The following is a 14,335-nucleotide window of genomic DNA, read 5'->3' on the forward strand; positions in this document are numbered from 1 at the left end:
TGGACGTGAATGAGACTTGGTCTGACCTCAGACAGTTGTGGTCTCATGTCAAAACCAGTATTACACATGCTGTCTATCTTAGGTCCGTACTGAAATCTTGCTAATGGTGCTTAAGCCAACCTCTACTCCAGCCTTAGATTCTAACAAGTTCCATAGACTCTGGAGCAGTTTTGCATCCAAAGGCCTTTCATGCAGCTTCCTTCCAACCTATACAGCAGAAAATACAAGAAGCTCCCAACTAAATCACAGATGTTAACTTGCTTTTCTAATTCGGTCAGTAACGTATCTGATTGCTCACAGTTTGCTCCATCATCGTCTTCCAGAAGCTGAAAGTGAGAAAGAAAGTTTTCCCAGCAGAAAGCCATGTTTCTCCTATCAGGCCTTTGACACCCGTTTCTGTGATGCACTTACAAGTAGATTCTAAACTGCTTCACATGAAAGAACTGAAGTTACAAAACCAAGTTAAATCATAAGATAACTTTTGAAAGCACGTTGAATGGGATTCAACAGATTTTTTAAGCAGCTGTGAAATAGTGTCACCAGAATTGTTTTTACTCTTGGTGATTTTACTGCAAAAATGTTTAAATGCTGTGGCACCCGTGGAGGTGTGCAGCTCGTGTCTGCTTGAAAAAGCCACTTACTGTTCAGCTGCCAGGAGTGCAGGTAGCTGCCAGCCTCCTGCTGCAGTGCCTTCAAGATCTGCCTCGGCTTTCTCGCAGGGACCCAGCTCTTTCTGGCAGCCCCAGTCAGTGACTGAGCACGGTGGGATGCTAGGGCCTGGGCCTTTCTGGAACGGTCACTCTTTATTCTGAAGCTCCTCATTGGGTTAGATGAGACTGTCAGGTCTGCATCAACCAGGTCTGCACTGCAATCTGGGCCTCTCCTTGCCCACTCCTGCTTCCTCCTTCTTTTCATAAAGTCAGGTCTGCACCATGATCTGGGACTTTGGCAATCCTACTTCTCTCCCCTTTATCCTGCACAGTGTCTGCTAACTTACCTTCCTAACGCCTCAGTTTCTGTTTTCCGAGGTACCCAATAGACACAAACACTTTCAGGGCAATGTAGGAACATAAACGCTATACATCTCATTCAGAGGACTAAAGTACCTGAACGTATCCCATAGCCCCTGGACATTCTTGCACTAGGCTCTGCTAAAAATGAATTATGATTCTGCCACAGTGAAACTGACCATTTCATTTCAATTGTTCAGCTGGGATACAAATGAAAAACCAAACCTGAGGAAAAACAAACCCATATAGAGTCTGAAATTTCACTTTAGTTACCCAAGCTGAGATCCGAGGTAAAGAACATATTTGGGTATTCCTTCTGTGTTTGCCGTGAACTGCTTAGTGCTGGGATGTCACAGTTACAATGAGAGGACACTATTTCCTTTCTGCCACCTTAATCACCGTTCCACTTGGAGCACCATTGTTCTTGACAAGCTGCCTCCCCTCACGGTTCCACAGACAGAAGGATGTGAGTAATAATTGCGTTCTTGTTGCAGGAGAGTTTGGAGAGGTGTACAAGGGGCGTTTGAAACTTCCAGGCAAGAGGGAAATCTACGTGGCCATCAAGACACTGAAGGCTGGGTACTCGGAGAAGCAGCGACGGGACTTTCTGAGCGAGGCGAGCATCATGGGCCAGTTCGACCATCCCAACATCATTCGCCTGGAAGGCGTGGTCACCAAGAGTCGGCCGGTCATGATCATCACAGAGTTCATGGAGAATGGTGCTTTGGATTCTTTCCTCAGGGTAAGAGCAGCTCAGCTCACCTTTACTCCTCAGGGCAAAAGCATGGATGATGCTGGCGCTGCTGGACGCTGGCAGACCGTAGTGGGCTGGGGAGAAGTGTCCGTGTGAGGACAACCTGCCGCTCAGGAATCCCCGATGAAATGCTGGTGGGCGTTGAAGATGTTAGTGAGGTTAACAGATTTGCTGCTGAAAGGAAAGAACAAAGCAGAGCATGTGGACCCCTCTGCAGGAGGATGGCATCGAGCCAGGCCTGGATAAGTGCTTGCTGGATGAGTAAGAGTGAATAGAGGAGGACAGAGAATGGTCATCGGTGTCATTGAAGAGACTGAAGAGACTTCCATCCGCTACGCTGTCCTGCGTGATTCACGCAGACGCCAGTGGCCAGCTCTGCCTCTTCCCCAGCATAGACGCCCTCCCAGATAACTCTCTTAGTTCACAGTTCAGAGATAAAACAGGTTGCCCTTTTCTGACGCCTGGGCATCCCGGCCTCTGAGGAGGCGCTTCTGGGCAGGTCAGGGGAAGAGTGTGTCACAGGCGTCCACAAGTCTTTCCTGGAGTTGATGGAGAACTATGGCTCCCAACCACCTGCGGCAGAGGTGCGGGTCCCTGAAGGCCTGTGGCCAGGAGGTCTGTAAAGGACCGTTGTCAGAACATGCCCACATGCAGCCACAATGGAAGCATTTTCACTTCTGTGAGGCATCCCAGAGCTATTCAGAGAGGGAGTGAGTGAGCGTGGCCGAGGTGCTCATGTCTGGAGGGTAGAAGCTGTCTGACCACAGGCCGCGGAGCAAGGCCTGCCTCGGACCAAAGGGGCAGCTGGGCAGCCTGGGAGCAAGAGGGTGCAGGGAGTGGCATCAAAGAATGGGGCAGGACCTTCTGAGCAAGGGCTTCAGAGTAATACTAAGTAGCCAGGTATGCATATCACCAAAGCTACCAAACAGTAGCTATGGCTGAAGATCAAAGGACCATTTGTATAGTCTCATTGAAACAGTCATGAGGTGGCCTGTGCTGGGAACTGGGTGTATATTGATGAAAGAGACATTGCTCTAATTCTGTGGAACAAGTCACCCCAAGATTTTAGTGACTTAGCCCAACAGCAATTTGGTTTGCTCACAAATCTGCAAATTGGGCAGGTCTCGGTGGAGACCTCTCTGTTCCCTGTGTTGTCAGCAGGAGCAGCTCAAGGGCTAAGGCCTGGAATCGTCAGAAGCCTCATTCATTCATCTGTCCCATGGTTGATGCTGGGTATCAGCTGGCATCTCTCCCCCTGGCTGACTAGGGCTTCCTCACAGCAAGCTGGGTCCCAAGAACAAGCATCCCAAGAGTAGAAGGCAGAGGCTGTATCAGTTTTGTAACCTAGCCTGAAATGTCACACAGCATCCTTCAACCACATTGATGGACCCACCCAGATTCAAGGGGAAGAAACATGCCCCACATCTTGATGGGGGACAGCAGCCTTCTTACACATAAGGGATGGGAGGTCCTGTTATATCCATTTTAGAGAATACAACCTGCATAGATGCCTCTGACGCCCAGGACCTTAGTGCCCAAAGCTTCCAGCAATCATCTGCCTGGATTATACGTTTTGTTTCCGTACATGAAGTACAGAGGTATCACATAAAGAAGAACTGAAACCTTCCCGAGGAAGCCAGGGAAGCCTTCAAGGAAGAGAGAGAATTTCTCTGATATTGGAGAAGGAGGAATTTGCCAGACAGGTCAGGAATGGGCAGGTAGGCTCACAGAATAGTGGAGCTGTGTGTGCATAGGCCAAAGTCAGCGTGGCCTATTCGGTAATCTGTCAGCAGCTGCCTGGTGGCTCCAAAGCTCAGAAGCAGAGTTTGGGGGCTGCAGTGTGGAAGGGGAGCTGAGGACGTGTCTAGAAGCTGCATGTGTGCACACTGAAGCCACCTTTGCAGGAGGAGCACACACATTATGCCTCGTCTGGGTCATTAGGCAGTAGTGGCTTTTGTTTGGTGGGGTGTGGGACAGCTGATGTAGGTGATGGGCCCCACGTACTTTGCCTGGTACAGCCTCCTTGAGGGTGTGGGTTATGCTTTGTATTTTGAAACCCCAGCACCTAGCACACTGAGCACCGGGTCGAGGCTAGTTGAATGAAGAACCATTTCTGGAGCAAAAGCGTTTGGGCATGGCAGGAGAGATGCAGCTTGCTGAGTGTACACGGTCTCTTGTCCTTGTAGCCAGACCTCTTGTGTCAGCCAAATAAACGTGAATAGGAGGTAATGTTAGAAGGAAAAGTATTTTCTGGAACCAGCCTCCGGACCTATCAGGAGTCAATTATTTCCTGCAAGTCACTTGTCTGTGCTTCACAGAGACTCTCAACGCGATCTGGAGACTGTGGTCAGACTCTTTCCCTGGAACGCACAGGTGAACAGGAAGATTCATTCTCAGGAGCCTGCGGAAAATCAGAACCCCGCACCGCTGCTCTGCACACACCTGTTCCATTTTGGGGGCACAGGACATGGGGGCAGGTTGGATGCCAGTTATTTTTCATGACAGTGCAGCCCAGGCAGTGGGAGAAAAGCTAGGGGCGAGAGAGGAGCACAGGGAAATAGAGGGGAAAGGATGGCCAGAAGGGAGCGGCCAGAGCAGGCAGTGCTGGGAGCTGAGGGAAATGAAGCATGTCCGACTCCCCGCCCGGCACGGAGGCAGGTAATCTATAAATCTAATTTCAGCCTTACTACCAAACCCTGGAGCATAGCAGCATTAATTGATGTATTTGCTTCTTGATAAAATTGAAAAGTGGGTCATCAGTTCCGTCCTGCAGGGTCCATCTTCTGGGAGGTAGTATACTTTTAAGATCACCATTCAGAGAAGAAAGGAAAAGGGTTAGTCTTCAATTTGTGCACCTGCTTCCTCCCCGACCCCCCACTGGTCCTTTCACACCAGACGTGGTGGCTTTGGAGAGTGACCACAACTCCAGCTTTGGATCGGTGTCTCAGAGGCTCTGGGCATCGAGGGTCCAGGGAGCACATCGGAAAGGGCTTCTCACAGTCTGCTCACTGCTCCTCACTCATTGCAGGACTCAGAATTCTTCACATTCTGGAGGGATTGGAAACACCATTATTCTTTAACCACACATTCAGTAGGTTCATAATTATCCATTTTTTAAAAAATGTCTGTGCCATGGGTTAGGTAGACTGCAAATCCATAATTAAATACTTCCTTCTTGGCACTCAGATTCAGGGGATTCAACCTGGTAGCTCTTCCATAATCTTAGGCACAAGCCCTGAAGCCCTCCTCAATGCTTTATGCCTTAGCCAAGAAGGTCGACCTGCTCCATAAGGCCTTCATGGCTAAAGCTTGACCTTGTGGTTACTGCTGGTTCATTCACAGATGGTCATGACTGAAAGACTCTTGGAAGTCACTGAGCAATGTCAAATGGGGACATTTATCATTCATGGGATGCTCATTCATGGGCTGGAGCTAGAGGACAGCAAGCCAGTTGTCAGAAAGAGAATACCAGGTTGCAAGTTCTGAGACTGAGGCCCAGCTTTGGGCTCTGCTATGAGTCACCCTGTGGCCTTGAGCAAATCCGTTAACTCAATTTCCCAATCTATAAACTAAAGGCATTGAGCTGGATGATTTTGAAAGGGCTCTTTCAGGTAAGGAAAAAAAAAAAAATCTATGATTCATTCTCTTCAAACAAATCAAATAAGGGTTTCATTTCCTGAAGTGGGTTTGTCAATGAAAGTTGAAATACCTAAATCCTTCCTGGCTAATAAAAGGGCCAGCAAGTGGCTTCAGTGAATTTGCAGAAAAGCAATTTCAGCAGAAAGCACTTCATGAAAGGAAGAAACTTTAAATCACTTCACCCAGCCTGTATTTCCTCTACAAACTGTGTTTTTACCATGTGCTCAGCACAGAATCACATCCTTTCCCAAAGTTCTAAGAAATCTGTTTTTCTTTTTTCTGTCTTGTTTATCTTTGTATGCTGATGCTCATATCTCTGAAAGTTCTTTTTGGGGAGTTTATATCAATGAAGTGAACATAAAACAGCTGGACATGTCAGAAAATCTTAATATGTTTATATCTCTAAGTTTCCAAGATTATGGATGCAACAGGTATGACTGTCTTATCATGATATCTGATTCTCCTGAAGATTCTAAAGAAAATGTGTTGTAGAGTCAGCATTTTCCAGTGAAAAAGGCACTGGACAGGAATTATAAAAGATTCAGATAAAGTAGCATATTTGTGGTACACATTTCTACTTTCTATTTCTATGGCCATGGCAGACATCATAAATCAATCATAGATCTTCTTCCTACAAAGCTTATACACAGACTTCTCCACACAACATTTGAGACAGCCATTACCAATTGATCAAAGATGAAATGTAAATGGAGAAGCAATTTGCTGTTTGGACTTAGATTCTTGTTATAACTCAAAATCACACAGAGTGATTTAAGGCTGATCACTTAAACTTTCTGGACTTCCTTTATCTTCTCTATGAAAACAATGTAATATTGCCTGCCTTGCCTACTCTACAGGACTGGGGTTAAGGATGAAAACATATTCCATGAAGTATGACTTGCCATTCAAAGGCCAAGAAGGGAAGAAATCAGAGTTTGTAGATTAATTGATCCTAATTTCAGGCCTGCATTATTAGTTCCTACTACAGTTAGGGTGGGGATGATTATTACAGATGCCAAACTGCTGAGCTCAGAATGCCCTGTGAACTAAGCTCTCTGAGGGCAGTGATCCTAGGATGTCTGCCCCACACACCCAGGAAGCCAGGAGGAACCTGCAGTCCTCGTCCAAGGTGTCCTCCGTCTCTCTCACCAGGCATCTGGGGTTCATGGGAGAGCTGATTTGTGAGACATTATGGCCTTGCTGATAATTCCAGCAGTCATTGTTGCTGTCTTAGTATTCATGGGGCACTGAGCTAAGCCCTCCACATGTATTATCTCATTTAACCTTGAATCTCAAATCTCAGGAAGAATGGGCAATCTGTTCTTATTTTACAGATGTGGGAATCACTGCTCTGGAGGTTAAATAACTTGCCCAAGAGCATGCAGCCAGTGAGAGACAGAGCCCGGACCCACCATGGTCTGTCTGGCTCCAAAGCCTGAACTTTTAATCACTTTTTGCTGTTTGTCGACACCAGAATCTATAAGATGACTGATCTAAACATTCAAACAAATCAGAAAATGAAGCAGCTCAGTGAAGTCTTCAATGACTTAAAGTAGAAACATAGACACAAATCTGCAAAAGCTTTCAACACTGCTCTTGGCAAAGCTGCTTCCAACCAGCACCGGTGCCCTCCCCAACATCTGTCTACAAGTGGGCTTCTGTAGGGAGACATTTATTTTTAACCACATTGTTGTCTCCACTTACAGAGGAGAAGGAACAAACTGAATTGAAAAAATCTGACCCTTGGGACTTGTGGCTGAAATATATTTTCTAATATACGGAAGTCGTATGACAACTTTCTGGGGAGGCAGATCTCCAGAGACCTACTTAGAGAAATGATGGTGCTGGGGAAATCTGGGCTAGCTTCTCAGGGAGGTGTGGAGTGAAGTTCATTAGTGAGCAAGATTTGCATCACTCACGGCACATCCAGCTCTGGCAGATGGGCACCATGTGCTGAAAACCAATCAGTTTCCAAAAAGCAGCTCTGCACTTTCTTTTGGAGTTGGTTAGAAGCAAATATTGCAGGGGAAGCATTCTGGGCAGATTGGGAGGTGGTTAAGGTTTGAGTGAGAACTTGGAACTTGGAGTATGTCAAACTCAGTGTGTTTGGGGGTCCTCCTTCTGGTGGGGGTTGGGGGCTCAGGAAGGAGTGGAGGGAGTGCCAGTTTGCTCCACTCCTTCAACTGAGCGAGGGGCATAACCAACCCTCGGGCTTGCAATCTTGCATGAGGAACAAAGTCTTCAACAATTCATGCTACCGTTGTTAGACTTTTCAATTGTTGGATTATTTTCCCCTAATAAATAGTGTATTTTTATAACAGCTCTTTTATTTTTCTTTACTTATTTTTGCATAGAAAATTACTTTTGCAGGAGCTCATGCATAAATGATGTGTCCCATACATATTAGTGAGATAATGCTTGTGAGTGCATTGGGTACCATCTCACAGACAGTAGGTGCTCAGTAAATGGGAACTCCTCACACTGTTTATGCTTCCTGCATTTCACAGGAGGACCCTGGGGCAGAGGGAGGGACTGCCTTGCCCAAGGTCTTTGTTCAGCAGGAACTGGACTAGCCCAGGGTGCCCCGCCTCCTTCCCCCTCTCCCCTACTCAGAGCATCTCAATGCCTGGGCCATGCTCTGTTTACACAATACAACTCATAACCCTTTAGGGAGCAGCTGGGGCTGGACTAGTTGGGAAAATATGTTCTTGGCAGCATGGCCCAAGGTCCACTGATGTAACCAGTGTGTGCAGAGCCCAGACTCAGGGGCTTTCGAGAGGTGGAGGAAGGCACACATTCACTCACAGAAGAGCCTGTCCTCTAACCATGGAGGAGGGAGGGCATCCAGGTAATAAACTGTGATTGGAGAGAAGGCAGCACTTCAGGCTGGCAGGAGGAGGGGCAGCTACAGTTCCCATTCACTGGGAGGGAGAGTCTACAAGCCAGACACAGTGTGTGCGCTTCTCCTGACCATCCAGCCCTCTGAGGCAGGTGTGTTATCCACTGTCGAGCAAGACACCGTAAACATTTAATTCTGGAGACAAGAAGAGATGTACCAGCCATTCATCCAGCATATGTTTATCGAGCTACATCTGTCTACTCAAACGTTCTCAGCACTGGGAATGCTATGGTGACTGCAAGAGGGAGGGTTCTTGTCTCAAAGAGCTTAGAGTCAAGTAGCAGAGACAGACAGACAGACAGACAGACACACACACAACTAAACTTTGTGATACATGCTAAGAAGGAAAATAAGAGCAGGCACTGAAGGATAGTAGTAAGAAAGTGCTAATTATGTGGGGGGGAGGGGACTGGCTACAGAGACATCCTCTCTGAGGGAGTGACATTTAAGTGGATACCTAAAGCAAGTAGGTGTTGATTGTGGGGAAAAGACAGAGGGAACAGCATGTGTAAGGGCCCTGAGGCAGGAAGGGCTTGGCCAGGGAGAGGATTGAAAAGTTGCCAGTCACTGTGGCTTTAGCGCAGGAGTGCAGGACAAAGTGGCATAAGGTGAGGCAGTAGCTGATCCCATGGGGCCCCGTGGGCCACACTGAGGAGTTTGACACTTTCCCTTAATGCAGTGGGAGGCCGTTAGAGCGCTTCAGTGATGTGACCTGATTTCCGTCTTATGAGGATGTCCCTAGCTGCCCTTAGAGAATGGATTGGGACGGGGGCAGGTGGAGGGAGGCTGTTACAGGTGACGGATGATGATGAGTTGGTTAGAATGGTGGCAGTGAAGGTGGAGAGGGGTGGATGGCTTTGAGACGTAATTTGGAGATGAAATCCACAAGACTTGGCAAGGAGAAGGCAGAGTGTTCAAGGAGAGGGAGGAGAATGGGAGTCGGAAGGGAGAAGGCAGTGGGGCCCTGGCACCTCAGCTTCTGCTTAAACACTGAAGCCCATCTTGATCTGGTTGCCCTTGGTGTCTTATTACAGCAAAATGATGGACAGTTCACGGTGATCCAGCTGGTGGGGATGCTGAGGGGCATTGCCGCGGGCATGAAGTACCTGGCTGAGATGAACTACGTGCACCGGGATCTGGCTGCGAGGAACATTCTGGTCAACAGTAACCTGGTGTGCAAGGTGTCTGACTTTGGCCTTTCCCGCTACCTCCAGGACGACACCTCAGACCCCACCTACACCAGCTCCTTGGTGAGTCCTTCTGCGTCTTCTCGGGTCATAGTATGACAGGGGTGAAAGGTGGCTGCTCATGGCAGGGACCCATGGCAGACCATACTGGGAGGGACTGGGACCAGATCTCATCTATCCACTGGGGGAAGCCAGGTGCTGGGCGGACCATTCATCCAGGAGAAATTACAGTAGCTGGTTGTCCAGGCAAGCGTTGGGGCATAGGCTGTGAGAAAGGGTCGGTGTCTCCTCTGAAGCCATGCTGTTTCTGGCCCATGAAGAGGACATTTTGGAAAGGATGATTTGGGGGAATCCAAACATTTGGACAGTGGCATTGGAGACAGCTGTCAGCAGGGAGTGGGCAGCAGTTGGGTTGAGCACTGTGATACCAGGTAGACTCCTGGTCCTCTTCTCTTTCTCCATCACTTCCAGAAAGCTTTAAGTACCATCTACATGATGAGTACTCTCAAATTTGTATTTCTTGCTCAGCCTCCCTCTCTACAGCCCAAACAGCTTAATCATCTGTGTCCAGCTGCCTAGTTCACACAATTCCCTTTAGAACTTTCACAGGTCCAAAATAGAGCTCTTAATTTACTCTCCAATTTCCCCTCCCCCATCTCTTCAACTCAGTGGTTGCACCATTCAACTAATGACTGAAACCTAGGAATCAGTCTTGAGTTCTCTCTGTGCCTCCCCATCCGTGCCCAATCCCTCAGCTACTCCTATAGGTTTCTATAAAGTCTGTCCCTTTCTTCCCACCTCTGCTGTGTGCCCACCCTATTTCTAAGCACCATTCTCTTTCACCTGGACTGTTACAGTAGCTTCCTAGTTAGTCTCCCTGGTTTCCTTTTGTCGTCTTACATCTATTCCCAACAACATCCAAAGTGATTGATCTTCCTACTTACCTACCTACCTATATTCCTTAAGCTTGCAGAAGCAATACATAATCATCATAAAAATCAAAACAATACAGAGGAGAGGAAAGACTAACTCAGAACCTACAATTCCCTTGAAGCAAGGGTTGGTAAATTTTTCCTAAAGGACCATATAGTAAATATTTTAGACTTTGCTGGCCAAGAGGCCAAATGAGTATATTATGCACATGATTATATAACCATTTAAAATGTAACCCTTTAAAAATGTATGAACACCACCCTTAGCCCATGGGCTGTAAAAAACCAGGTGACCTGCCAGATTTGGTGCTTAAGCCATAGTTTATCAAGCCCTGTCCTGAAGCATCAGTTTCAACAATTAGATGTGTCTGCTTTCACACTTTTCTCTTTGTTCAAAAATTTGAAAATTTTCGTTTTATAAAAATGGGATCATACTATGCCTATTTCTCTGTGTCTTGTGTGTCTCTTGGGGATTCTTACTACAGGTTGCTGCTTTGAAAGCCTGTAAACATTCACACTCCACTAGGGATGTACAGTGCCCATCGTCCGACATCCTCACCAGCATTGAAAGTAATCAATATTTTAAAATTTGCTAATCCGAAGGTGAAAAATGATACCTCATTTTGTTTTAATTTGCATTTTCAACTGACTGCTGGAGATATTACTGTCTTTTTGCACAGTTACTGGGATTCATGTTTCTTCTTTTGTTAATTATCTGTACATATATTTACCTATTTTCTTATTGGGTTATTATTGGGTTATTTTCTGGTTTCTTAGAAATTTATAGGAATTCTTTTTATGTTAGAAATGTTAACTCTTTTTCTGCCATATATGATACAATTAGTTCCTTCACCTTTTTCTGTACAAGAAAAATACAATTTTTTTTAATTCAAAAGAATACAATTGTCCTTTTGATATTGTTTATGATATCCTTTGGCTTGCAAAATTGGTTCATACTCATTTAGTCAAAAATATCTATCTTTTCCTCTACTTATTGGATTTTCTGGTTTATTCTAAAAGTTCTCAGAGTTATAAAATGTCTTTTGAAGGGGGTTGTCCTATATCTAAATAGTTAGTACACCTGAAATGTATTTATTTTTCCCAAGATTTTAGTTTGAAAAATTTCAAGCGTACAGAGAACTTGATAGAATTTTGCAAAAGACAGCCATATTCTCACCACATAGATTCTAGAATTAATATCTTGCTATGTTTGCTTTACCATATAACTATTTAATCCATCCCTCTGTCTATTCATCACTCCATCCTATTTTGTTGATGCATTTCCAGATAAGTTGCAGATATTAGTACACATCACCCCTAAACTCTTCAGCATACACATCTTTAATAAGAGTTAAATATTTGTTTATAGTTCTTTCCTTGATTAAGGTAAAATTTGCATATAAAGAAGTGCACAAATCTTAAGTGTACACTTACAGAGTTTTAACAAATGCATGCAACTGTGTGACCCAAAATCCTATCAAGATAAAGAACATTGTCATCATACCAGGAAGTTCCCTCATGTCCCTCCCCTACCCCACACCCAGAGGCACCCACTGTTCTGATTTTTTTTCTTGAACTTCACATAAGTGGAATCAGGATGCTCTTTGTGTCTGGCTGCTTTCTCTTAGCATTCTGTGTGTGAGATTCATTCCTATTGTTGTGTGCAGAAGTAGTTTGTTCTTATTTACTGTAACATTCCATTGTTTATTTATCCATTCTCTTGTTGATAGACACCAGGGCTATTCTCAAATATGTTTTTGAATATGTGTTAGGACATATATTCTTACCCTGTTTTCATACAGGTGAATAGATAATTATACCAACACCATTTATTGAAGATATTTTCCATATTTTATTGAATCACATGTTATCCTTGTCATATGTTAAGTTCCTTACATAAACTATGTTTTGATTCTCAACTCTGCTCCATTGATCAACTTAAATTCTTATGCCCAACCATATTGTTCTAATTATAGTAACTTTATCAGAAGTTTTACTATATGATTACAAGAATTTTAGCAAGAGTTTTACTGTTTAGATAAAGTAAGTTATTCTTCATTCTTCTTTTTAAAAAAATTTTTGGCTCTTTTCAAATATCTTGTTTTTTCAATTTAAGATCACTTTGTCTGGTTCCAAAACATGCAGTGATACATGTACACTCACATATGGATTTTGAATGCAATTCTACTCTACATTTGGAAGGACTAACGTTTTAATGACCCTGAGTCACCTAAATAATAATGTGAGTCAAACATACAATCTCTATATGTCTTACACTGAAAGTTTCTTAAGTGAAATATTCCCCACATTACTTTCTTGCACACAGTATTTAGATCATTTGCTGTGATTTTGTGTTTCTTCTAAATGATGAAGCTTATAAACTAAACCAAACAGCTTTCAGGATCCTTCACATTTTATCATATTATTCTTCCATGTTTTGCCTTTTATTCAAAACAGAGAAAATTATCATGTTTGCTGATTAAACTATTGATATTTCTAAAAATGCAATTTATTCACATGAAAAATATTTATTGATCATCTGCTATGTACCAATCCTGGGCTACAATCTAGAGGCACAATTAGGATTGAAAAGAGACAGCATTACTATTCTCACATTATTCACATTCGAATGAGGAAAAGGAAGATTAATCAGACACATACACAAATAAGTGCATAATTGCCAGTTGAGATAAGAGCCACTGTGTTCTGTGAGAGCATGAAGAAAATAATAAATAAGAAAAATAGCCTGACTAGATCTAGGGGAATTAGGAGGGCTTCCAGAGGAGGAGATGGTGCTCTAGCAGAGATTTGAAGAATAAGTCACCCAAATGAATGGGGCAGGTTAGAGCACTGAGAAACATAAGCAGCACATACAAAGGCTCTGTGTCAAATGGGAAGGTGGAATTTTAGAGGAGCTGAGAGAGGACTCCTGTGCTTGACATTTGGAGAAAGAAGGGAAAGTGACCAAGGAGGTCAGCAGTAGTTACATTGGGCAGGGCCTCCTGGACGCATGTAATGGAATTTACCTCCTTAGAGCAATGAGAAGTCATTCAAGGGCTCTGTGTGGGGTGGGGGTGGGCGGTGGGAGGGGTGTACACAGATGCACACACATGACCCAAAGGTGATGAATTTGCATTTTAGAAAAATAACCTGGTTTTTCTCTTGCTTTTCCTTTCCAATATCTTCCCTCCCTTCTTTATAAACAAAACAAACAAAAAAACTTTCTTGGCTTTCTTCCTTCTTTCTTTCATCCAAAAGTCATTTGGCAAGCCCAATCAAGGGAGATGTCCTGATCTAGAGAGGCAAGCCCTGGCAGGGATCAGGACCCATGGGTGAGGGGGCTGGAAGGCCAGCACTACTGGAAGATTAGCTATAGACAGGGATATTGAGAAATATATTGGAGACCATGGGAGCTTTTGGTAAAGGAGGTACAAATATGGAAAGCATGAAAGCTAGAATGAATTATGTGATATTGAATTGGAATTGGAGGTATCTGTGAGAACTTGTGGTTTTCAATATATAAGGAGATAGAGAAATAAATAAGAGCTGAGAGTGCCTGTTCACAATGGTACCTGTGTAGCAAAAAGTACACCTGGCACTCATATCTTGGATTCTGTATTCTCTTCTACACTAAAAGCACCCAGGACTCATTAGAGAAATGGCCCCTTCCAGGGCCTGGGCAGGAGAAGTATTAGATGAACCCAGTACAACTTTATGTGCCAGAAAGTAAGAAAGTACTCAAAGAATGATGGGACTATGTCAAAAGTACACAATACCCAGTTTAAAGGGCTTCCCAATGTCCAAATATAGTATAAAATGAACCTCAAAATATATACTGATGGTAACAGATTATAACCTATTGAATAAGATAGTAACTATGGAGTCCACACTGATATGAATATGAATGAATAAAT

General features: G+C 44.4%; 1 protein-coding gene across 2 annotated transcripts in view; it reads left to right on the forward strand.

The window, feature by feature from the left end:
• Nucleotides 1-14,335, forward strand: part of EPHB1 (EPH receptor B1) — a 430,653-nt gene that overhangs the window by 374,941 nt on the left and 41,377 nt on the right. For both annotated transcript variants that reach the window (XM_082460821.1, XM_082460820.1), the window contains 2 exons: nt 1,505-1,752; nt 9,337-9,552. In XM_082460821.1, the coding sequence (XP_082316947.1) occupies nt 1,505-1,752; nt 9,337-9,552 (464 nt within the window). The remainder of the gene's footprint in view (nt 1-1,504; nt 1,753-9,336; nt 9,553-14,335) is intronic.

The sequence above is a fragment of the Balaenoptera physalus genome (genome assembly GCF_965194825.1).
Source record: "Balaenoptera physalus genome assembly, chromosome: 4".
NCBI lineage: Eukaryota > Metazoa > Chordata > Mammalia > Artiodactyla > Balaenopteridae > Balaenoptera > Balaenoptera physalus.